The 24,755-nt window shown below is 43.8% G+C and overlaps 1 protein-coding gene across 4 annotated transcripts in view; it reads right to left on the bottom strand.

Annotated features, from left to right (window-relative positions):
- MARCHF8 (membrane associated ring-CH-type finger 8) overlaps positions 1 to 24,755 on the bottom strand; it is a 177,292-nt gene that overhangs the window by 91,526 nt on the left and 61,011 nt on the right. The window contains exon 2 of one of the 4 annotated variants that reach the window (XM_039481513.1): positions 3,843 to 3,975. The exons of the other annotated variants lie outside the window; for them this stretch is intronic. Within the exon in view, the coding sequence (XP_039337447.1) occupies positions 3,843 to 3,872 (30 nt within the window). The 5' untranslated portion in view covers positions 3,873 to 3,975. The remainder of the gene's footprint in view (positions 1 to 3,842; positions 3,976 to 24,755) is intronic. 4 annotated transcript variants of the gene reach the window in all.

Here is a 24,755-nt window from a genome sequence, read left to right as displayed (position 1 = left end):
CCAAAGAAGTCAAAGTGTGTATTTAAATAAGATAAGAAATTTTGAGCGTGTAATCAACTACATTTCTTTCTTGTCTGCTATGACAGTAATTTAAAAAAAGATTATAATAATTATTAAATTACTAAATACTGCAGTACTGGAAAGTCTGTGTTCAGATTGTACAATGCACTGTGATTTCAATTCTTCCGTGTGTGTACTGTTGCATTCTTTTCACAGTTGGAAAATAGTTCTCGCTTCTTTGGTCCCCCCACAAAGAGACCCAATGCCCAGGTCTGGAGAAGTTTACATAGCTACAGGTTGACATTTCTAATTGAAACTTGAGTTAGGTCCCTTGCACCCTCTCCTAAGTGAGTTGAAGAATTACCTTTTATTGGGGCCAAAGGATGCCGAAGAAGCTAGTTACTTCTCAGGACAAGAAAGCGCCTCTCTCAGCTGATCCAAGTCACGGTGCAGATCCCAAAAGCCATTCGCTGCTCCCCCCTTACAGAGAGACCCCTCAATATCCCTCCTCTGGTCATGGCTACCTGACCAACTCCAATATTTTACTGATCTTGCTAGAAGTCACTTCTAGATTGAGAGTTTTAAGCCTTTACCCTAATCAAGTCATGCCAAACAAGCTCCCTTATTAACCATACATCAACCACGGCTGCCCACTCTTCCTCATTCTACTCATCACTGCTGCACACCAACTTACCAGTCACTGGCAAGTGAAACACTCCCTATCAAAACTCATCCACAATCATATGACACTCCAAATATCTCCCCACTCTGGGCATGTCTACACTTACCTCCGGAGCAATCGATTCAGTGGGGGTCAATTTATCTCATCTAGTGAAGACGGGATAAGTCGACCACTGAGAGCTCTCCAATCGACTCCAGTACTCCACCAGAGTGAGAAGCACAGGCGGAGTTGACAGCGAAGCATCAGCAGTCGACCTACCACAGTGAAGACACCACAGAAAGTAGATCTAAGTACGCCAACTTCAGCTACATTATTCACCTCCCCCTCCCCAATGTAGACCAGGCTTTAGTCTCTGCAATATGAGCCCTTTCCACCTCCAATTTTTCTGACCAGACGTCCTGCCCAGAACAAGACCTCAGGCCACACTGGGCAAAAGGCAGGGTCCGTTAACAGAAATGACACTCTCTAGCCGAGTTTTATTTTTTCCCCAATGGTTTTAGGAGCCTATACCTGAAAATACCCTCATTTACACTTTGCTATAGTCAGACAAATATCACCGTTATACCAGACAGATCCATTTTTCTATCCTCATTTCAGTATTGCATTATTGTTTAGAACCTGCTTTTCATATAGAGCTGCAAATATGAAATGTTTATTTTGTATTCCTGTCCAATCTCAATAGGAATCTTTATATTCAGCTCCAAAGTGGTAATGTGATAGATAAACTGGGTTATCACATTAAATTTCATCACGGCCGCTCTTGGGAAATTCACCTTAGTTTGAACTCAACATGAAAAGTATCGTTTCCCAATACTATTTTGGCTCGGTCTCAGTTAAAGGTGACTTGAAGACAGGGGAAAGAAAATTGGACCTGTGTCCCTTTTTTCCCCTGCTTTCAAAAATATCAGGTATCAAGTCTCATCTTTTCTGGTTTTGCTAAAGAGGACTTTGCTCAGATCGCAATCTGCATATTTCTCAGCCCTTAACTGCAAGGGTGAATGTGGGGAATCTTTAAGAAAGACATCCTCTTTCCCACTTGCTTCTCAGGCATTTGGTTTTTTATTTATTATTTTGCTTAACACCTATTTTATTTCACAGAGTTTTGAACAACTTGAATACAAATTATTACCCCTCCCCATTACACAGATTTTACTATCTCTGACGTCACAATCTTACCAGGTATCCAGTGCCTTGTGTACACCAAGAATTGCAGGGAATTCTTCTATCATTGGCTTAGCTCTCGCATGGTAGCATAGACTGGCCACAGGTGTTCTTATCACTCTGTCATCTAGATGTACTCTGAAGAGGGCTCGAGGAAACAGCGATAAAAACACCAGGACCCTTACTACACTAGCGCTTCCACCATTGCTGTACAGGTGGTGTGATAACAGTGGGAGAATTCCCTAAAATTCTCAGTGTAGATAAATCTCATTTGACTATAGAGACTACTGGGAAAAAACTGGACAGACAAGACCTGAATTTCTATTGTAAAAAGGCAAACAAAACGAACTGGGGTTTTGGAAAAACAACCTTTCAGACCTTCCTTTGTACATCATTCATAGCAAATCAATCACAAAAGTTCAGAAACCCCAATTTCCTCCCTCCACACCCCACTCTGGAAATCACATTAATTTGAATGACTCCAGCTGCATCAGGTGTTGAAATGTTAAATAAAAACATTTCAGATTTTATTTATAGCAGTCCAAAGCCCTCTCCTTCAGTTAGTTCACTGAAGTCAATGGAGTTGTATTAGGGATGAATTTTGCCGCACAATGTTAGATAAAATACGGTGCTTGAAACTGATTTGTTACAGAATGCATATTCCAACATACATTTTATAACAATGTGTTAATCTCACTTAGATACATATTTATGACCGATATTGACACATCTCTGAAATATAAAGGACAGATCAGATACCAGTGTGATTATTTTATTTGATCCACGAGAACTTTAAAAGCATGAAGTACAGCAAACAATAGCTGGAAGTGACCATTTCTGATGGTCAAAAATCCTGCAATTATCTTGTGTCATACAATTTATATCTAAACCCACACAAAATCTGAACTGGAAAAAAAAATAGAATATGGTATTTCAAAGCCACCTTTACGTATACATACAAATTATACTTATGTGAATGAATCATCTTGGAAAGAAGCACACTGGCATACAATGTACGTTCAAGCTTCAGCAAAAACATGTGATTATTAATCTTCTCCATGGGATTTCGCATAAATCTGACAATTTCTGCTTCCACCAGTAATGCTTATTTTCTAAACCCTGGATTGGCTTTAAAGCTACCAAAAAAAAAAAAAGTGTCTACGCATCAGAACACACCATTTTGTCCTAATTGTTTAACAGATTCTTAATCTTTGCAATTTCATGTTGGGTTTTCTGGCAGCACACTGCAGCTTTTTCCCCCATCCTTTAAAACCAGCAGCGAAGTTAACAGCTAGGGACACCATCCATACTAAACAAGACACACAAAGCAAATGACAATGTTCGAACATACTTGCCAAATGAAATCACGTCAGTGTGTCTCTCACACACATGGCAATGCAAATAATGTTCAGAAATAGAACAAAGACCCTTTGTTATTGTTCCATGGGGTTTTGTAAATCTCCTTCTCTCTCTTATGCTGAACTCTTCACTCAGCATTAAAACATGGATCTAGTAGAAAATGAACATGACTTAAAATAGATTCTGCCAGCATTCTGGAGATGCATCATTGGAAATTGGGGTTTTCCACACTCGCTCATGCAGAGTTATATTTTAGCAGAATCTTCTCAATGTTAACCCCTCACACACACATTGATAAAAGTGCTAATATAGTTTCAGTGTATTTTAGCATTAACATATGAAAGTTAGAAGGCAGCATGTTCTCTCTCTCTCTCCCTAAGGATTACTGCCTTACAAAGGAGAGAATGCTAGCACAAATTGAGAAGGGAGTATTTTAAAAAAAATCTAGTTTCATTATTAGAATTGAACAAGGTATCACACAGAAAGGGATTGTTGAAGCAGCTTGCTAATGAGGAGTCTCAATAGTAGGCCGTCTTGATAGACTGCCTTACTTTACACACAGATTTGTTCTGCAAAGCTTAATGCCATCCCTACAGTGAACTATAAGCAAAGGTACTCTGCTGACAAGGCATTCTCCTACCTGAAGCTTCATTTTCCAGCACGGATGCATATGTGTATCCTTAGTGTGGCTTCCCCTTCTTGCATGACTCCTGCTATCCAGACTAAAGAGACGGGAGCTGTGCAAGCACAGCTGCTGACTGCCCTACATTTGCCTGCAGATGAAGAGAAAGAGTTGGTACTGCACTTGCCTGGGCTTGTTTAAGCCCCCCAAGTATAACACTAGTGTAGCTCAAACTGGACTAACTACTTCCTCCAGCTGATCCCAATAAAAGACGCTTGTGATAAATAATGCATGAGAACTCCCAAGAACACGCTTCATTCCTTCCAGCAGCTGATCTCCACCTCCCCCTACCAAAAACAGCAGTTTGTAGTGTAAAAATCTTTAGCAATTCTGAATCATTAAATCTCCCAGAGTCCAAGGAGCAGAATGACTAACATATAGGAAAGAAAATCACCGAAAGGAGTAGTAAGGTTGTTTGTTTTAAATGATCTTTTCAGATGTACAGATCCACAAAGATACAGATAGAAGTGATCATGTTTAGCACTGAGCTGTACAACCAGATTATATAATCCTAGTAAATGTGTACAGTGGTTCTGTAGTTTGTTTATCATCTACTTGGGGTGGTGGGCTAGGGAAACCACATAAAGATCTCAACATTGAGGATGGACGTAGATAACATGGGTTACAGAAAGCAAATGATTATGCAAACCACAGAAAAATGCAACAGAAGAGGAGAAAGAGGAGTGGGGACATGTATTCTCTGGCTGGCAAGTTAATTCACCATTTAGAAAGCAGGAACAGATTGTTTAGAGGAATTTGGGGGAGGGGGGAAAAACTCCCTGTCCCCTCCCCCACACTGACAAATAACCAAATTAACATGCTTCTTCTCTGGGCACAGAGTTCAGATGTCTTGGCATAACTTTGAGAGTTACTATAGTACTACCACTTGTTTTAGGGCTTTAAGGGCCTTGTTTCAGAAGGGCGGAAGCACAACTACATGTGCAAATTTAAGGCTAATCTTCATGTGCTTTATTTGCAGGCATGATTAGCTTGGTGGCATGTTTAACGATACCTATTGTGATCTGCAATATTTCAAAACTGTTGCTTGCAATGACTTTGCTCTGACTTGGTTATCAGTTATACCACAAACAATTTGATCTCGAATTGGTCCATTTGTTAACTGTTCAAATTCACAGGTCTGTACACAAGAGTCCATGTTCTCACCTGGCAGGTAGTTTCTTGTAAAGGAAAGGTGGCTTTAGTATTATGATTTATTATTTGTATTGTGATAGCACCTAGGTGCCACAGTCATGGATCAGGGCTCTAATGTGCTAGGTACTGTACAAATAGAACAAAAAGGTGGTGCCTGCCCCAAAGAGCAACCAGTCTCAGTATAAGATGAATACGACGGAGCATGGGGAAACAATGAGAAAATATCAGTCAGTACAATAAGCAGCACTCACAGCCAGGGGCGGCTCCAGGCATCAGCATGCCAAGCACGTGCTTGGGCGGCAAGCCACTGGGGGCGCTCTGCCGGTCGCCGCGAGGGCGGCAGGCAGGCTGCCTTCGGTGGCTTGCCTGCGGAGGGTGCGCGAGGTCCGCCGAAGCCACGGGAGCAGCGGACCCTCCTCAGGCAAGCCCCCGAAGGCAGCCTGCCTGCCGTGCTTGGGGCGGCAAAATGCCTAGAGCTGCCCCTGCTCACAGCATACTCGCTGCCTAGCTGCTGTCAATTTTTGAAGGCATCACAGCACAGAACATTTTTGCACGGATCATGGAAGTCTCAGAATTTTTGAGTGACTTTAGCTAGCCATGTGCAGGCCCGGTCATGCTGTTATTGGAATTTATCATAGATCTCTAGGCAGTGATGAGCTGCCAAAATCATAACAACCGGTTCCCTCCTCACCCCAGGAGGAATCATGCCTCCCCCCGCCGACTCCTGCCCCAACCAACCCCCCGTGTTCCTTGATGCCCCCCCCAGGGACCCCTGCCCCATCCACCCCCCTTCCCTGTACCCTGAGTACCCGCTGCCGCCCCATCCAACCCCTCCTCTCATTCCTGATGGACCCCCAGGACCCCTGCCCCATCCAACCCCCCCTTCTCTCTGTCCCCTGACTGCCCCTGGAACCCTTGCCCCTGACTGCCTCCCACCGCCCCATCCAACCCCTGATCCTTTCTGACTGCCCCCAGGACCCTGGCCCCGTTAAATCCCCTGTTCCTGCCCTCTGACCCCCACCCCAAACTCCCCTACCCTCTCTCCAACACCCCCTCCCTGCCCCCTTACCGCGCTGCCTGGACGTGGCTTGGCCGGGACAGGAGTCGCGCGGCCGGAGCCGGAGGATGCGTCAGGAGCCCGGCGGCCGGAGCCAGGTGGCTGGCTGGGTGGAGCCAGGGAGGGCTGCGGCCAGAGCTGGAGCCGGGCAGCTGGGGCCGCCGCCACGCCCAGACCCGCTGCCGAGCCCGGCCCTGGCAAAATAGCAGGGGCGGCTGGAGCCACGGGCCAGGCCGGGCCGGAGGTGGGGGCCGTGTCCCGAGCCGGGCATCCCGGTAGGTGGGGCACGGCAGGGGTGCGCCGAGCTGGGCGGCCGGGGTCGGGGACGCAGAGCCGGAGCCGGGTGGCCGGGGAGGGTCGCGGCCGGGGAGGCGGGGACGGCCGCGGCCGGAGCACACGCCCCCCCCTAGTTTCCTACCTCAGCGTCGTCTTCCTGGGCCGGGGAAGCCTGCTTGCTTCTCAGCCCTCCCAGGCTTCCCGCGCGAACAGCTGATTCGCGGGAAGCCGTGGGGGAGGAGAAGCAAGGAGGAGCGTTCATGGCAGGAGGTGGAGGCAGAGCTGAGGTGAACTGGGGCCGGGCAGCAGGGAGGGAGCGCTTGTTAAATTTAAATGCCCTTTTAGAACCAGTTTGTCCCACGGGGAACAACCGGTTCTAAAGGGGGCTTCTAAATTTAACAACCAGTTCGCGCGATCCGGTGCGAACCGGCTGCAGCTCACCACTGTCTCTAGGGCCTCTGCACCTGCCGCATGTAGCAGTGTGGAAGGATTTGACCCTCTTCAGTTTCTCTTTACTACCACTTGCTTCCAGGAAGATCTGACATTACTGCAGCACATCCATCCCACCCCCAGTTCTCTTCTAAACTGAGGAGTTCAGGTGGTGTCACTCCCTTTTTTGGCCAAAGATTTAGTTTATATGCAAATAGGCTTTAGTCACCTGACTGGTCATTCTGCTTTAAGAAAAAGGCCACGTGTCACGAGACTCACAATAAAAACTGTGAAAGCTGCAAGGCTTTTGCAATCATTTGCAAACACAACTGTAGTAAATGCATGCAAATTAAATGTGCAGCGGCATGCACATTTTTGCATAAAGCCCTAGAGGTCTTCACTTTTAAAAATCTGGCCCTAACTGTCCTTTTCTCTACCCCTCTCTCTTGCTATTCCTATTTTACTAACAGGAACGCAAAGGCTTAGGCTATGCAATGGTGCAGCTGTGCCATTGTAAGCTCTCTAGTATAGCTGCTCTAAGCAGATGGGAGAGAGCTCTCCCATCGACTTAATTAATCCACCCCTAATGAGCAATGGCAGCTATGTCGGCAGAAGAAGCTCTCCTGCCAACATAGCACTGTCCACTCTGGCACTTAGGTCGATGTAACTTATGTCGTTCCAGGGGGTGGTTTAGTCACACCCCTGAGCGACACAAGTTATACCGACATAAGGGGTAGTGTGGACATTGCCTTACACTAGAGGGAAAGGATCTGGGGCCAGCAAGAGCTGTCCAATCTAAGTTAGCATGCCCTATCAATCCGTTCTTTCCCAAAGGTATGCCACTTTCTTCTACATTATATATAGTGCCATAAGTGTTAGTACAGCATAGACATATGTAAGATTGCTCAAGATTAAAAACCTCTCCCTTTTCAAGAAGGAAGCCAACAAAAATACGCATCGTTAGTTGGGGGGGAGGGAGGAAGAAAAGTCCAGAGTGCTCAGATATTGCTATTTCAAAGGCCGTTTAAGTAGGGGATTACTGCCCAAAAAGCATTTAGATTATTTTCAAGATATTGCAATATCTGAAATATGGCATTTAAAGTTTTCTAAGAAACAAGGTGACATACTAATTTCTGTCTGTCGGAGTTCACGCAATATTCTCAGGCAATGCAGCACTACTCTGAAAAGCGACTAACTATGGCATCGCAGGATAGCATACTTATTGCGTCTTAATGGTCCCAGATCAAATTTGCTTAGTTTACAAGTAAAATATGTTTTTTCTGAATGTCAGTCCTGCAAACTCCATCTGAGACCCAAAAGACAAGCTCTATTTTTTGGTGCATGCATCACCACCAGTAATACACATTCCATATGGCATAATTCTGCCCTCAGTTATTCCTGTGCAACTGCATGGTCTTCAATTTGGTCCTGCACCTGGAATTTTATTAACAAATCTGTTGATAATGTATGAGCAAGAATCAAATCCAGCTTCCTCTTCAAGAACTGTGTTGGTTCTGCAGAGCTAACAGGAGTGACAAGAACTATGCAAACTTGTTTGTTATAAGAATGCAGAGCTGTGAATTAATATATAGGGGGACAGATCTGTTGATTAAGGTACCATTTTTATATAGTTTCTTTAAATATCTTCACTGGGAAATCTGTTATCCCACTTTGGATACATCAGTGTTTCAGATCTAAGCTATGAAGTCTATTTTTCCTTCTATATGTACACTTATATTTTTAAGAGTTGTGCACAAGCATCAAGCGGAGAACGTACATTCAGTTTAAATGGCCCCTGTAGCAAGAGAAACAAAGGGCTCTATACCAGTCCTCGAGTCTCCCACTGCTATCACTGGCCTCTTGCCTGCACAAGGTTTGTGGCATTAGTCCCATTAAGTGCTACAACAGGAATGTAACTGTTCCATGAGAAACAAAGCAGAACACATGTTGATGCAAGCATGGGAGTAATTAAATATTGTTCACAATGTATATGTTCTTCATTGGGCATTTCGATTAAAAACATGGCTAATGAGAGTTTTATAGTATATTTGGCCTCAAAGAAAGGAACCTCCATGAAGAATTCATGAGTAATGAAATATCTTTTAAAAGGATAAGGAGGGCCATTTCTTTCTGAAGGATTCCTTTAACCCAAAACTGTGAGGCATGCCCGGAGGAATGTTTGGGGGGGCCCAGGCCAGCCCCACGGGTGGCGGGAAGGAAGGGCCACCCAGAGGTGCTCTACCCACAGCTCTGGTCTACCTCTGCCCCGTCCCCAGCTGCAGCTCCAAGCTCAGCCATGGCCCTGGACTCCAGCCTAGCTCCCAACTGTGGCTCCCGCCATGGCTCTGCTCCCAGCCCTGACTCCTGACTGCAGCTCTGGCACAGCTCCTGGCCCCGGTTCCTGATCGTGCCTCCCAGTGGGCACGGATCAGGGTTTGGGTGGTTGGGTGGGAGCAACTGAAAATTTTTGGAACCACTGCTTTAAATTAACTCAGAGCTTCCAATTCTCACAATTTGATTATGAGCCTCACGATATTTTGGCATTTTCCTTAAAGCCCCAGTACCTGGACTGTATGATTACTTAAGAATCTCAACTTTCTTAAAAAGTAAGTTTATAGCTCTCCTGGTTGCAGGAAAAAAATCTTGGGAACATGAACATTAATGTGTCTAAACCCAGAAGTTAAATAAAAAGAACCCCAAAGTTATCACTTTAAAAAGATTTCAGGATTTTAAGTCAATCTCATGATTTTTGAGGGCATGCTTCATGTTGTTTGAATGCTTGGGGTTGGCAGTACTGTTAACTCTTTTGGCTTGAAAATAAAACATGATGTTTATTTTCTTAAATCAAAAGAGAATAGTCCTCAAACTGCCCAGTAACTGATCTTTTAAAATTAACAGCAGCTCTATAGCATCACCACATGCCTGAAGATTTATAGTGTTGCCACTGTAAGCAGAAAGATACAGCAGCTTGTCAGCTTGGCAAAACGACCCTACATAGCAAAACTGTCTTTCATTCATGTGCAATTATTAGGTGAGACTTAAAATACTGTGTGCAGCATTATGCTAGGGGGCAGGCTGAATCATTTTTGTTAAATACCTATGCCACTGGCCGGCCAGTTAATTTTACAGTCAAATCTTGTACAGCCTATATCTCATTTTTGAATAACTGCAGTCTCCTGGGGAAATTCTTTGCTAGGCCATCTGCTCATTTTGCACAAATCATGCTTTCAGACCTTATGAAAAATTCTGTGCTGCCAATCATAACTCTCTGATGTCTATGCTAAACACTGTAACAGAATCTGAAACCTGCAGTATGAGGAGGTTAATTAACACCTGACTGGTAAAACATTTTTAAACATTGGTGGTAAAATGGGTCACTTCCTTGCACCTTAGCTAATGGACTCAAATAATGTAACAATTTATGCTCTTCATTTATGCTCATAGGTCAGGAAATCGTGGGTATCACAGTCACAATTAAGGAGCAACATGATTAACATGCTTTCATCATGGGGCACTCTACACCTAATTTGCCTGGAGGGGAATACTGCCAATCATTTCAAAAGAAATTCTTGGTGTTTCTTTATTAGTTATTGACAAAATGAAGACAGTAAATAGAGACCAGTGAAAATGGTCAGGAAGGACTTGTGAGGAGAGACTGAAAAAGTACAACTCAGCTAAGGGGGACAAAACAACAGGTTCGGATTATTTGCCGAAAATGCAGTTTTGGATCAACGAACACTATTTGCAGATGGGGTCAAATTCAGCAAATACTTTTGTCTGGGGAAAAATAATGAAGAAAAAAAAAAGGTTGAAAAGTTTTGACATTTTCATTTTGAAATGTTTGTTTTTTAAAGAGGAAAAATATGCCCAAAACAAAATGAAATGGAAAAAAAAGTTAGTTTTCAGGCAACCCCCAATTTTTTTTTAAAATTAGGATTCAGGCACCAAACAGGGAGGAGGGGATCAGTTATTTACTCAGTTCTAGTAATAGTCTACAAATATTTGAAAGGTTTAAACCGAAAGGAGGGAAAGGAATTGTTTTGAATAGTACAAAGGGGTATAATAGGATGAAACCAAGAGAAGGTAACAAGATGTATCGGGAAGAATTTCTTGACAGTGAAATATTCTAGGCTGTGAAACAGTCTCCCAGAGAAAGTGATGGGAGCCATATTGCTTGAGACTTTTTAAAAACAGACTGGGAAAAGGCACTAGAAAGTGTACTGTAAAGAGGGAATGTGGAGAATTGTGGCAATCAGGGAAGGGACTCCAGGAGCTATGAAATTCCTTGCTTCAACCCCTAACTTCTATGATTTAATGCAAAATTTTGCATTAGGAAATGGAGGCTTTCTAGATAAGGAGTTATTTAAACTCCTGGTCCACATGCTGGACTACAGCTTTTAATAATAGTTGGAGATATACCTATCTCATAGAACTGGAAGGGACCTTGGGACTCATGGACACATTTAGAGTTTGCAGAGCACTGGAAGTTCCCTAGAAGTGGGGATGCCACCACCCAACACTGCTCGTCACACAAACAATGAGCTTTTATTTTTTTAAATGAACTTTCTAACCCTTGTGAGTGCAAAGATAACCTTCCCAATGCAAATCAACCTTGGGCTGTCAGACCCAGAAATGGCATCTCTACCTGAGTTGTGAACGGCCCCAAATGTTAAAGGGACACAGCTTGATTTGTATAAAGTCAGTTTTCTGAGAAAGGACCTTTTAAAACAGTATGTCCTGGACTTTCTATCAGCTTCCCTGTTTATATGCAGAAGGATGTTTAGGGCAGGCTTGACAGGAATACCTCCAATGTCTGGCCCACCTCTCACTATTATTATTTATGTTGCATTGGCTCCTAATGGGCCCAATCACCTATCAGAGCCCTGTTGCACAGAGGGCTTGGCTACACTTACAAATTTGCAGCACTGCAGCAGGGTGTGAAAACACACCCTCTCCAGCGCTGCAAATTGCGGCGCTGCAAAGCGCCAGTGTGGTCAAAGCCCCAGCGCTGGGAGCGCGGCTCCCAGCGCTGTCCGTTATTCCCCACAGGGAGGTGGAGTACGGACAGCACTGGGAGAGCTCTCTCCCAGCGCTGGTGCTTTGACTACACTTAGCGCTTCAAAGCGCTGCCATGAAGCGCTAAGTGTAGCCACAGCCTAAGCAAACAAAAAACAGAGACAGTTCTTGCTCCAAAGAACTTATAAGGTAAGATGAGAGGCAAGAAGTGGATACAACAGATGAAGATGAACACCACAAGCAGACAGTTAGGGCATGTCTACACTTGCCATTTAAAGTGGAAAAAGTCCCTTTTTTGTGCAAAAACCATGGCAGCGTCTACACTTGCCATTGACTTTTTGGGGTGAAACTCAGAAGTTTCACCGCAAAAAGAACATGACCTCCACGAGAGGCGAACAGCTCTTACTGGTGATGCTTGTGTGGTGATATGCAAGTGAAGACATGTTTTTCCTGTTTATGGAGCTTTTAGCCTCCACAGGATAACCCACAGTGCCTAGGTGACCACTCTGGCCAGCAGCTCTGCTGCTAGGTAAACAGACATCCACCCCTTCCCCTTGTAAAGCCCCAGGGAACTTTGAAACTCCCCTTCCTGTTTTCTTGGCAAGTGCTCACTTATCTGGCCAGGTGACAATGCCTGCTCCATGGAGCAATACTGAGCTACTAGAGCTGACCAGTGTTTGGGGAGAGGAGGACCCAGGATGTCCCGCAATCACTCCCCCATCTCCTTCCCACAGAACCGATTGTCAAAGTGGAGAGAGCTGCACGGTGGGATAGTTGCCCTCAGTGCATGCTCTCATCCTGATGGAAGTGCTGCAAATCTAAACACACTCTGACACCTGTGGAAGTAAGTACACAAACCAGTGCTTTTCTTTCACCGGTTCACTATCATCATTGAAACTGACAGCGCAAAAACTCTGCAAGTGTAGACATAGCCTTAGATGACTAGCACCATCATCCTTCTTTCTGTGCACGCACCTATTCGCTGCCTGCTCGGTTTCAGCTCTGCTGCTATTATTGGATAAATAATAAAACCACAAATGTTAAATTCTACAAAGGGTATGAACCATCAATGCACAAAAACAGAGAAAAAGATAAATGTTTTTTCTCTAATCTTTTTCCACTGTAGTAATGCTAACAAGTTGCTTGTAAACCATAGCAGGTAAAACAATTGCAGATAGACATGTGATTTCAACTCTGAAGACTACTGATGACAATTTAATAGATGACCAGGTGTGCAAAGTGGGTGCTTAATTTGATCAACATAAGACTGGCCATACAATGTCAGACCAATGGTCTTGCCACGTTATTCTGTCTTTCAACAGTGGCCAGTGCCAGCTGTTTCTGAGAAAATGAACAGAAAAGGGCAATTATTTCCTATTGTCAAGTCCCAGCATCTGGCAGTCAGAGGCTTAGGGACACAGAATATGGGGTTGTCTCTCTGACCATCTTGGCTAATAGCCATTGATGGACCTACCCTCCATGAACTTATCTAATACTTTTTTGAACCCAGTTACATTTTGGCCTTCACAACATCTCCCGGCAATGAGTTCCACAGGCTGACTGTGTGTTGTGTGAAGTACTTCTTTATGTTTGTTTTAAACCTGCTGCCTATTAATTTCATAAGGTGGCCCCTGGTTCTTGTGTTATGTGAAGGGGTAAATAATATTTATTCACTTTCTCCACACCATTCATGGTTTCATAGACCTCTATCATATCCCCCCTTAGTTGTGAGCGCAATCCTTGAGGGGGCCATTTAGGGAACTGGGGTTTAAAAAAAAAAAAAAAAGTCTGGGAATTTGCCCTGCTTTGAGCAGAGGGTTGGTCTAGATGATCTCCTCAGGTCCCTTCCAACCCTGATATCCTATGATATCATAAGAATCTCTTTTCCAAACCGAACAGTCCCAGACTTTTTAATCTCTCTTCATATGAAAGCTGTTTCATACCCCTGATCACTTTTGCTGCCTTTCTCAGTACCATTTCCAATTGTAACATAACTTTTTTGAGATGGGGTGACCAGAACTTCACACAACATTCAAGGTGTGGGTGTACCCTGGATTTATATAATGACATTATGATATTTACTGTCCTATTATCTAGCCCTTTCCTGGTGATTTTTAATATTCTGTTAGCTGTTTCATCTGTTGCTGCACACCGAACAGACGTTTTCAGAGAACTATCCACAATGACTCCAAGATCTCTTTCCTGAGTGGTAATCTAGACCCCATCATTTTTTGGGAGATCACTTTGCAACTCTTTGCAATCTGCTTTGGACTCAACTATCTTGGGTAATTTTCTATATCTGCAAACTTTACCAAATCTGTTTACCCCCTTTTCCATACTATTTACGAATATGTTGAAAAGCACTGGTCCAAGTTCAGATCCTTGGAGGACCTCACTATTTACCTCGTTCCATTCTGAAAACTATTTATTCCTACCCTTTGTTTCCTATCTTTTAACCAGTTACCGATACAGGAGAGGACCTTCTCTCTTATCCCATGACTGCCTACTTTGCTTAAGCATGCAGTGTAGTTATAGCTGCGTCAGTCCCATGATCATAGAGAGACAAGGTGGGTTAGGCAATATCTTTTATTGGACCAACTTCTGTTGGTGAGAGAGACAAGCTTTCGAGCTACGCAGAGCTCTTCTTCAGGTCTGGGAAACTTACTCAGGCTATGTCTATATGAGCACTTTCGTCAGTAAAAGTTCTCTCAATCAGGGGTGTGGGGAAAAAAGAAGAAAAAAAAAACCCACCCCAGACCGACATAAATTTCACTGATAAAAGCACTGGTGTGGCTAGTGCTATGTCAGCGGGAGATGCTTTCCTGCCAACATACCTACCATCACTCATTCAGGGTGGCTTAATTATTCCAGCGGGAGAGCTCTCTCCCTTTGGCATAAAGCAGCTACACTGGAGACCTTACAGCAGCGCAGCTGCAGCGGTACTGCTGTGCCACTGTCAGGTCTCTAGTGTAGACATGGGCCCAGAGTCTCCCAGCTTAACAGGGTGGCACACATTGTTTAGCATAAGTAGTTAACACATATTTCAAAGGACCATTCAAGATGAAATGGCTGGTTAACACCCCTCCAGTCCATAGGGAGGAAAGGAAGGGGGGGGAGGGACTACAGCAGTTAGGTGGTTTATTAGTGGGTTATAGATTTATTACAACAATCTATAACAGCCATAAATCCAGTGTCCCTATTCAGTCCATGACTGTTAATGTCTAGCAAACTTATGAATTTAAGCTCCCAAAGTTGTCTTTTGAGAATGCTGAAGAGTGTGTGGTGAGGGACCTGAATAGAGCATGTAAGCTATGCAATCGCATGTCCAAATGGCATAATAACCATAGGGCAAATATAGTTTCCTTCATCGTTACTTCTCACGTCCACTGTTTTGGACCCTTGTTCTGCATTTTGGTCTCAAAAGATGTGTCAGAGTTCTGAAGATTCCACTTAAATACCACACTACAGACTGCACTTGCAGGAACTAGCTGGACCACTCCCTCCTGAATGTGAGTAAAAAGAAGGAAAAAGTAAAAGGAACTATGCTACAACGGGGAACTGGAAGTGGTTCTTCAGAACTGAAAAATAAAAATAAATTAAAAAAAAAAAAGATCAGATCCAAAAATCAGCAACAGCAAATGAACCCAGTCTTAAGACATGAACAAATACATTTTAAGAGGAATGCACTAACTGGAGATTGGATAATCCAAACTTCACAGATGCCTCGATCTTTACAATGGACTGAGCCAAAACTGCGGTGAAGTTTGAATTTTGAGGCTGAAAGTACAGACATTATGGGCCTGATCCAAAGCCTAATGAAGTCAGTAGAAAGACTCCCATTACTTGGATTACCCTCCTATGAGCTTTCACTCACCTCAAAAATCAAAGTCACCATGATTGTTAATTGTTGTTATTGTGTAGGCCTCTCAGTGCCAGGATTCCAGAGAGAGGACGTAGAGTTTCTGCTACAAAGTCCAAAATGAAGTTTCCGCCTTGTCTATTGGTCATTTCTCTGCTGACAGCTTTTCAGCTGCCTTTGTAACTGTAAAACTAGTAAAAAGGCAAGGACTGCTTTAAAACTAACAACAACAACAACAACAAAACGGTGCCCCTCCTCCCCCGATCTGTACACTGAGGAGAGAAAAAAGGTGGTTTGTACTTTTTATATTTTTGCTTGTTTTCTGATTTGTTTTTTATTAAAGTCAAGGAAACATGATTCTGCTCAATTTTTAAATATTTTAATATTAGAAATGAAGGCCTTGTCTAGCCTGTTTTTCCTTGGAAAAACTCTGGATGACTGGAGAAAGCAGTACGTTTATGACATCAGCGCCAAACAATTTTTATTCAGTGCGCTTAAAAAAAAAATTGTTGGCATTTTACAGCCTATTTAATTCAAATGTCTGAATTAACAGCTAGGGCAAAAGTTCTCATTGTTAATATTAAACATTCACCTTCAATTAAGGGAGGAGCACATTCATATTTGAGACCTTTACCTAGTCCTCCAGCAACACCAGGGAACACCTAATGTTTTTAAAAGTACTATATTTATAAAAAGGAAACCATCAGGCAGTCTGATTTCCCTACTTAGGTATATAGACATACTGTAGTTATTTACCAAAGGATTGCTGTGCCCTTCTGCAGCAATTCTCAGGGTAGCCTGTATGTCCTACAGTGTATTTGTGCCTCTGCTCTCTTGCTCATTGATTCACGGATTATGGACACTTTTGATCAGGAGACCTTAGTGCCCTCCATCCAGGATCTTAGAACCTTCATGGCCACTTATGGCCCACAAAATTTGATTGTTATGGAGTGTATAGAGCTGCAACTAGTGTTACCCCCTGGCCAGTATTTGACTGGCCTGGCTGGTTTTATTATGGATTTGCCAGTTGCCAGAAAAATAATTTAATTTTCCAAGTTTCTTTTATGTGGGTCTAAAGATTTGCATTATCACCACAATACACTGGGATATCTAATGTCAAAAGTTTCTGTGTTCAGCTAAAGATACTGCAGTGTTCCCAATTCCACAGTTTAAGCGACAACAGATCAAAACTGTTGAAAATACAGCAGCAACATACAAGCACACCGTGCATGTATGAGAAAGAGTTTGAGTCACACAAGAGTGAGGAGATGTGAGAGGTTTTCAATGTTAGCTATATATATGTGGTCTCTCTCTAGATACTACAAATGGCTGTTGAAGCGAGGAGTTTGCAGAGATGCCTTGTGGTTGGGGTTGTGATGGGCTTGTCTTGTGGGAGGAGTGCCAGTTTTTTTGCATTTCAAAGGTGGTAACTACTGCTCTGGTAATACAGTCCACCCCTTCCCTTCCACCACACCCTAAAAACAAGCAGTTTAGTGCCAGGATCTCAGAAAAGGATGTAGAGTCTCTGCTACAAAGTCCAAAATGAAGAAAGCTTCCTCCACAGGCAGAGTCTACCCTTCATTTCTCTGCTGACAGCTTTTCAGCTGCCTTTGTAACTAAATCATGTTACTGCAGCATGGGCAGTATCTCCTGTACTAGGCATGGGGATTACCACAGTAATATTTTATAGTTATCAAAAGGTAGCACTGGAAAAATTGTAAGGGGTCCATTGTAAGCAAGCAGACAGTTTGCTTAGATACAGAATTCAGTTTAGGCCAGCTCAGAAAAGTAATAGTTCATCAACTTGCTTGTTTTTCTCTCCTCTTCCTCCCTTTACTGGGAAGCAAAGAGTGATTTCTTTTTTAAGTGAATGCATGTCAGCTAGATTCACTGTAGGCAGCAAGGCAGAAATGGAAAGGATTTAGTCTTCTTTTACTAAATTCTAATCTATTACCCCTGTGTAAAACCATCCACAGCAACAGGGTTGCATAAGTGTCGCTGACAGCCTGCAGAACTCTCCTTACTTGTGGCCAAGTGCAAGGAGAGAACCAAGCATGACATTTGGAGCCCAGACTAAATTTGCTGGGATGGCATTTAAAAAAAAAACACAACAAAAAAACCAACACATCTTTGTGTAGTAAACACAGCACATTTCATAGGGAGAATAAACATAAAGCCCCACTGTTCCAGGCTCTGGGAGGGAGCTTGGGTGTAGGCTCTGGGCAGGGACAAGGGGTGGGGGAGCAGGAGGGGATGAGGGGTGCAGGCTCTGGGAGGAAGTTTGAGGGCAGAGAGGGTGTGTGGGAAGGGGGTGGGGGTGAGGACTGTGGGTGGGGCTGGGGATGAGGGGTTTGGGGTGTGGGAGAGGCTTAGAGCTGGGGCAGAGGGTTGGGGTGTGGGGGGGTGAGGGCTTTGTCTGGGGGTGAGGGCTCTCGGGTGGGGCAGGGCTGGGGATAAGTTTGGGGTACAGGTAGGCTGCCCTAGGGATGGGGCCAGAGAGGACGACTCCCCCCCAACCCTCTCTCTGCTGGCAGAAGAGAATTTTGGGGGAGGGGCCCCCCCACTTCCCCCCACCCCGGTAGCACACTCACCTCTGCACCACTGTCACTGCACGTGCTCCTAGGGCCCCTCTCAGGTCCAGGAAGCCTCCTCACCTCCCTCACATGTGCACCCCCTCCCCTGTTGCTGCCCCTCACTGTAGTCTCACTGGGGGTGGCCCTTGCCCACTGAGGGGCAGGAACGGTGACTGCGGGGGGGAGGGGAGCGCCTGTGCTGATGGAGGGTCCCGCAGGAAAAGAGAAGGGTCTGAGGGAGAAGGGCAGGATAAGGGCAGCCTGCCCTTCACTAGTGGTTGAGGAGCACTAGGACCCTGTGGCAGCAGGTGATGCCAGGAGCAGAGCAGAGTGAGGCAGCATGGAGCTGCAGGAGAGAGGCAGGGAGGCTTCTGGGGCCAGTGGACATTCGGGGGAAGTGTGTGTGTGTGGAGGGGTGGGGAGGTGGCAGGCTGAAACGCTGTAAAAAAATTGGGGGGCACCACTTTTTGGCACCCCCAAATCTTGGCACCCTAGGCAACCGCCTAGTGGTTGCACCGGCCCTGTCTGAAGGGTATAAAAATGCATTCAACTATTCAAATGCAAGATTAAATCACAGAGCTGGGCCAACCTGAATGCACTGAGAGACCCTACAACACTCTTTCGCCTCTTACAAACCCATAAAGGAATGGTTTACTAAGTGCTGTGTGGCTAAAAATCTTTAGGCAGAAGTATGAGGGTGAGATACTGCAGGTTTTGTCCACCCGGTAACAGGTGATGCATCACTGACAGAGACCTGCTGGGCCAATCAGAAAAATGATTGTGGTTGTAAATAGGTCAGAAGTAGAGTACACTAACAGAGATGGAGGAGGGGAGCAGGTTGTTTTTCTGTGTGTGTTAGAAGACGAGAGAGCGACCACAGACTTCTCTCATTGAGGAGAGACCTGAAAAGAAGGCTCTGATACTTACTGCGGTAAATCACTATTTGTTCAGTAAACTGGTGCCCTTGAGAATCCAGATCAGTTTCTCTCCTACCAATAGCCTTGAACCTTGCATCATTGTGACTTTCTCACATTAGTGAAAGAGACCCACACAGAGCTCCTGTCAATGCCAGTCAAGGATGCTGGTGCTCTCTAGTTAGAGAACGGACTGCTGAAGAGCTACGCGCCTCCCTGTCTCCAGAAGTTGAGGGCACTGCCTTCTGCATTGCTCCAAGCCTTTGCAGCCTGGGGAGCTCTGGCTCCAAACTCTGACCCCCTCATCATGTGGCAATGGGATACATTGCCAGTTCCTCTGGTATATTATCTCATCCTCACTGTCTCTGCACATGTCCTGGGTTTGCCACCACCAGGACTTCATCAAATGGGTTTGCTATATTACTATTCAATATTCATATTGCAGTGGGTCTCAGTCAGGTCATGGCATAACTGTGCTAGACTATGTACAAACATAACAATTAACAGGTACAGTCAATCGGTGATTTTATGACAGAAAATCGACACAAATTAACATCTTTGTGTCCCAACATGCTGATGTTTCCCCATGTTGCAGAGTTATCACACTGACAGTCCCTAATGAAAAGGGCCTAGGAAAGTGTCTGAGGATGCCCTAAATCTAGTAAGAAACTGAAATATTTCAAACGATTAATGATTTTGTATTCACCACAAACAAGCATGAAGATTTTCAGATCAAGAAGAAAGAGTATGGTTTGTATAAAATATAGTGAGAACCAAACAAGTTCACATTGAGAATCCACAAATCCTTTAAGCCAGCCTTCTCCAAGCAGACCCACTAGTTTCTTCATTCATGTTCTGATTTCAGGTAGCAGTATGCTTAGCCATTCAACTCTTACCCTGTTAGATTACCTTCCAGCCCACTGTTCAAATATTGTTCATTGTACAGTGAAGTACAGGGTTTTTTTTAATTGTGTGAGTTCATCTATTTGCAGATTCTCAGTTTAGTAATTAGCAGTGTGAATTACCAAGGTTCTGCTGCAATGCAGTTTTAAAGCAGCCATGCATTTCACTAGCCCAGGGGTCGGCAACCTTTCAGAAGTGCTGTGCCGAATCTTCATTTATTCACTCTAATTTAAGGTTTCGCGTGCCAGTAATACATTTTAACATTTTTAGAAGGACTCTTTCTATAAGTCTATAATACATAACTAAACTATTGCTGTATGTAAAGTAAACAAGGCTTTAAAAATGTTTAAGAAGCTTCATTTAAAATTAAATTAAAATGCAGAGCCCCCTGGACTGGTGGCCAGGACCCGGGCAGTGAGAGTGCCACTGAAAATCAGCTCGTGTGCCGTCTTCAGCACTCGTGCCATAGGTTGCCTACCTCTGCACTAGCCTTAGACATTCAGTAATGGAAGAGTTGTTTGGTTTTTGTTTATTGTCCCAAGTGGAAGGACATCCTTAAGGTCCTAGACGTCAGAGAAACTCTCTTATTGGATACACTTAGCTGTGCTGTATAGGTCAGATCTGCCTACTGTGAAGCAAGGCTTCATGGGAGTCTTCAAATTGAATCTCTACAAGCTTTAGAGAGTATCAGAGGGGTAGCCATGTTTGCTGCTTTTACAGATCCAGACTAAGAGTCCTGTGGCACCTTATAGACTAACAGACGTTTTGAGCATGAGTTTTCGTGAGTGAATACCCACTTCGTCGGATGTACATGCATCCGACGAAGTGGGTATTCACCCACGAAAGCTCATGCTCCAAAACGTCTGTTAGTCTATAAGGTGCCACAGGACTCTTTGCAAGCTTTAGAGAGCGTTCTTTCAACTTTGGTCAGGAGTGCAAAGGAGCAAAGATCCAAGTTGTTGTCAGAATGATTAGGATAGGACACCCATGAATCACTACCACAACTGGTTTTGTAGACAATAAGTCTTGTCAAAGAAACCTGATTTCATTCTGTGATGAGATTACATCTAGTTACCTGTATCAAACTTGTAATGTACTTAGATTTTTGTAAGATGTTTGACTTAGTACTGCACAGCATTCTGATTAAAAAATTGGCAGCATACAATATCAACTAAGTACACTTTAAATGGATTAAGAACTAGCTAATTGACAGCTCTCAGGCAGTAGTCCTCAAGGGAATCGACAATGAATGGGGGTGTTTCAGCAGGGTTCCACAGGGAACTGTACTAAGCCTGAAGCTATTCAACATTTTCATCAATGATGTGGAAGTAAATATATAATCATTGCTGATAAAATTGGTAGATGAAACAAAGATTAGCAGAGTGGTAAAATAATGATGAGAACTGAGCCGTCATACAGAATAATCTGGATCACTTGGTAACCTGGGACCATTCAAACAAAATGCATTTTCATACAGCCAAATGCCAACTTCTTCATCTAGGAACAAAGAACGCAGGCTATACCTACCGAATGTGGGGAACTGTATCCTGGAAAGCAAAGACTTTTTAGGGGTCAGAGTGGACAAGCAACTGAACATGAGCTGCCAGTGTGATGTTGTGGCAAAAAGAGCTACCGTTATCCTTAGATGCATAAAGAGGGGAATAGTGAGTAGGAGAGCAGGGAGCTGATTTTACCTCTCTGTACGGCACTGGTGAGATCAATACTGGAATACTCCTGTGAAGAAAGAGGGAGCTCTCTGTACTATTTTTTATTAATCATATATACCTCAATTTACCTAATAGATATTATTCTGTATGCCTGAATGCAGTTACCGCAAAAGAAGGCTGCTAGGGGGCAACGAACAGGAAATACAATAGAACAATAATGGATATTAAATGCGTCCAACACGAATACCAAGGGACCTTAAGGAAACAGCGGGAGCCATTAATTTGAAAATGCCCACCTACCTGGTTCCAGCCCGATTAGCAGGATTTTTCCCCCCCTAGGCCTGAGCCTAAGATCAAGGGCAAACGAAACCATTAAAAATCCTGCCTAGAGAGGAAGGGGATGGGGAGTCATCAGACATTGCTGGCAGTGAGTCTCTACTACCAAGGCAAGTGGTAGAGACTCCATCTCCTAATGTTCTCAGATCAAGACTAGATGCCTCTTTGGATGGAATGATTTAGTCAGAATTGAGTGATAGGCTCAATAAGAACATAAGAACATAAGAAAGGCCGTACCGGGTCAGACCAAAGGTCCATCTAGCCCAGTATCTGTCTACCAACAGTGGCCAATGCCAGGTGCCCCTGAGGGAGTGAACCTAACAGGCAATGATCAAATGATCTCTCTCCTGCCATCCATCTCCATCCTCTGACGAACAGAGGCTAGGGACACCATTCTTACCCATCCTGGCTAATAGCCATTTATGGACTTAGCCACCATGAATTTATCCAGTCCCCTTTTAAACATTGTTATAGTCCTAGCCTTCACAACCTCCTCAGGCTTGTAATTTAATGGCCAATGACACAGATCAGACTACATGGTCTAATGGTCTATTCTGGCCTTAAACGCTATGAATTTATGAACTTGCAGGAGCCTTTGAGGCAGAACTCCCCTCTCACCCTAGATCTTGGCTGAGACTCACTGGTGGGATAGCGTATGGAAAGTTTGCATGCTACTGCTTGTGTGCAGCAGACTTCAGTTTCCAGGGTTATCAATCCATTACTACTCTGGAGGGCTAAAACCATGTGAATTTTTAAAATTGTACAATGCAAATTATATGTAAATATTTCTCTCTTCTGCCAGGATCGACTTGCCTTATCAACATGCATCATCGTCTGAGCAAACAATATACATACAGCACTGAGCACTTTGTATCAACACAAGCCCAATACCCATGGTTTTCAAATTAAATACAAAAAATAACAGACTTTGTTCTATTTTCTACTATAAAGAAGTTAATTTAAAAACACTCCAACCCCACCAAACAAAGAAACAAAATAAAAATAAAATAGGCTACCAGCATGTACTCATAATGGCCCTAATTTGCAGAAGTGTCCACTAATACTGGATGTCTCACTTTTTAGGTGATGAACATCCATAATTCCCATATGAAGATCAGGCCCTCACTGTCTCAAGCTGCATACCCAAAAAGTGAGGCATCCAGTCTCAAAGGAAACTTGAAAATCTCAGCCAAGGGATATTTTAATAAATCCAGTACCTGATGCTGATCAGCAGCCAAAAGGGGGGGGGGGGGAGAGGGAAGGAAGCTGTGTTGCAGCATTTAAAGAGCAATGAACTAATTTAACTGCTTTTACATTAACAGTTTAGGGAACTCAAGATGCAAAATCAGTGAACGTTTCAGTTGGTTGCATACAAGCCTAACCTGCAACTAGTACCCAAATAACGTACTTTCAGGCATCTGAGTTACAGTAAACATGTCTAAAAAGGGATGAAAAGGAATCTTTCCGATGCTCTGGGGTCAACCAAATGATTTTGCGGTTGTTTGTTTTGGCCTCAGCTTTATACAAAACTGTGAACATCTGTATAAACCACTTGCTGAGGGCGACACACTAGACTATGCAACTTAAACCAAAGTAACCAAAGTACCGTTTGGAAACATAGCTACCGACCAAGTGGATATTCACCCACAAAAGCTTATGCTCCAATACGTCTGTTAGTCTATAAGGTTCCATAGGACTCTGTTGCTTTTTGTAGAGGTGGAGGGGAAGGAGAATGTTAAACTTTGTCTGCAACCGACTGCTCAGGGGTTTGTATCCACTGATGCATTCTAAGGGTTTCCTGCTCTGAGACCTTCCATTCAGGTAGAGGTGCCAATACATACAGATTTCCATGATGTTCCTTACCTCAGGTTGAAGGGAAGAAATTGATCGGTTAACATTTAAGACATTTGCTGTGTTGTCGAAACCCCCAACCAATACAAACAGTGTACAATTTTAAAATGGGTGGTGTCAGGGCTCCTTTCTCCAAATCCCAGAATCAAATGCTTTGTTAAAATTCAGCCTGCCACCAATCCGCAACAATGGGATTTTAAAAACAGCAGAAGGTTGGAAAAAACAGTAGAAAAAGGAAAGCTGAAGAGAGATTCTGACTAATTTTAAGTGCCTACATTGGTTCTATGGCAAAACTCACCATCGACGGAAGCAGGGGAGGTAGAAATTATATTAACTAGAACTTGTATTATGTATCTTTGAGTAGCTAAGTAGCTCAGATATCATGGTGATAGGAACCACAGAAATACCCACACATAATTGACAACATAGCTACGTTGCAAATTTCATAGGCATTCTCCAGTGTCACACACAAAGTAGTCATTAACCTAGAATAATCTATGGTGTCACCTGAATGGGATGCAGGGCACACCGTAACAGGAAGGCAAAAACTGCTTAGCTGTCATGAAGCACAAAGCTCTAAGATCTTCATTCCGGCTCCTCAAAAAGGGGAGATGCAGGCCTTCAAAAAGGCATCTTCTTACAGTAGAAATTCTCTCTACCCATCCAAAAGATGCCAAGTCATCTGCTAAACATGAGTTCGCAGGGCAATACTGTGTTCAAAAGGGCTAATGTGATCCTTGGATATATACACAGATGAATCTCAAGTAGGATGAGGGAGGCTAGATTACCTCTGCCTTTGGCAATGGTGTGACCACTGCTGGAATATTGTGTCCGGTTC

This window comes from Mauremys reevesii, linkage group 7 (genome assembly GCF_016161935.1).
Source record: "Mauremys reevesii isolate NIE-2019 linkage group 7, ASM1616193v1, whole genome shotgun sequence".
Taxonomy (NCBI): Eukaryota; Metazoa; Chordata; order Testudines; family Geoemydidae; genus Mauremys; species Mauremys reevesii.
The sequence above is the reverse complement of the archived record's forward strand: the minus strand, read 5'-3'. Positions and strand labels throughout refer to the sequence as shown.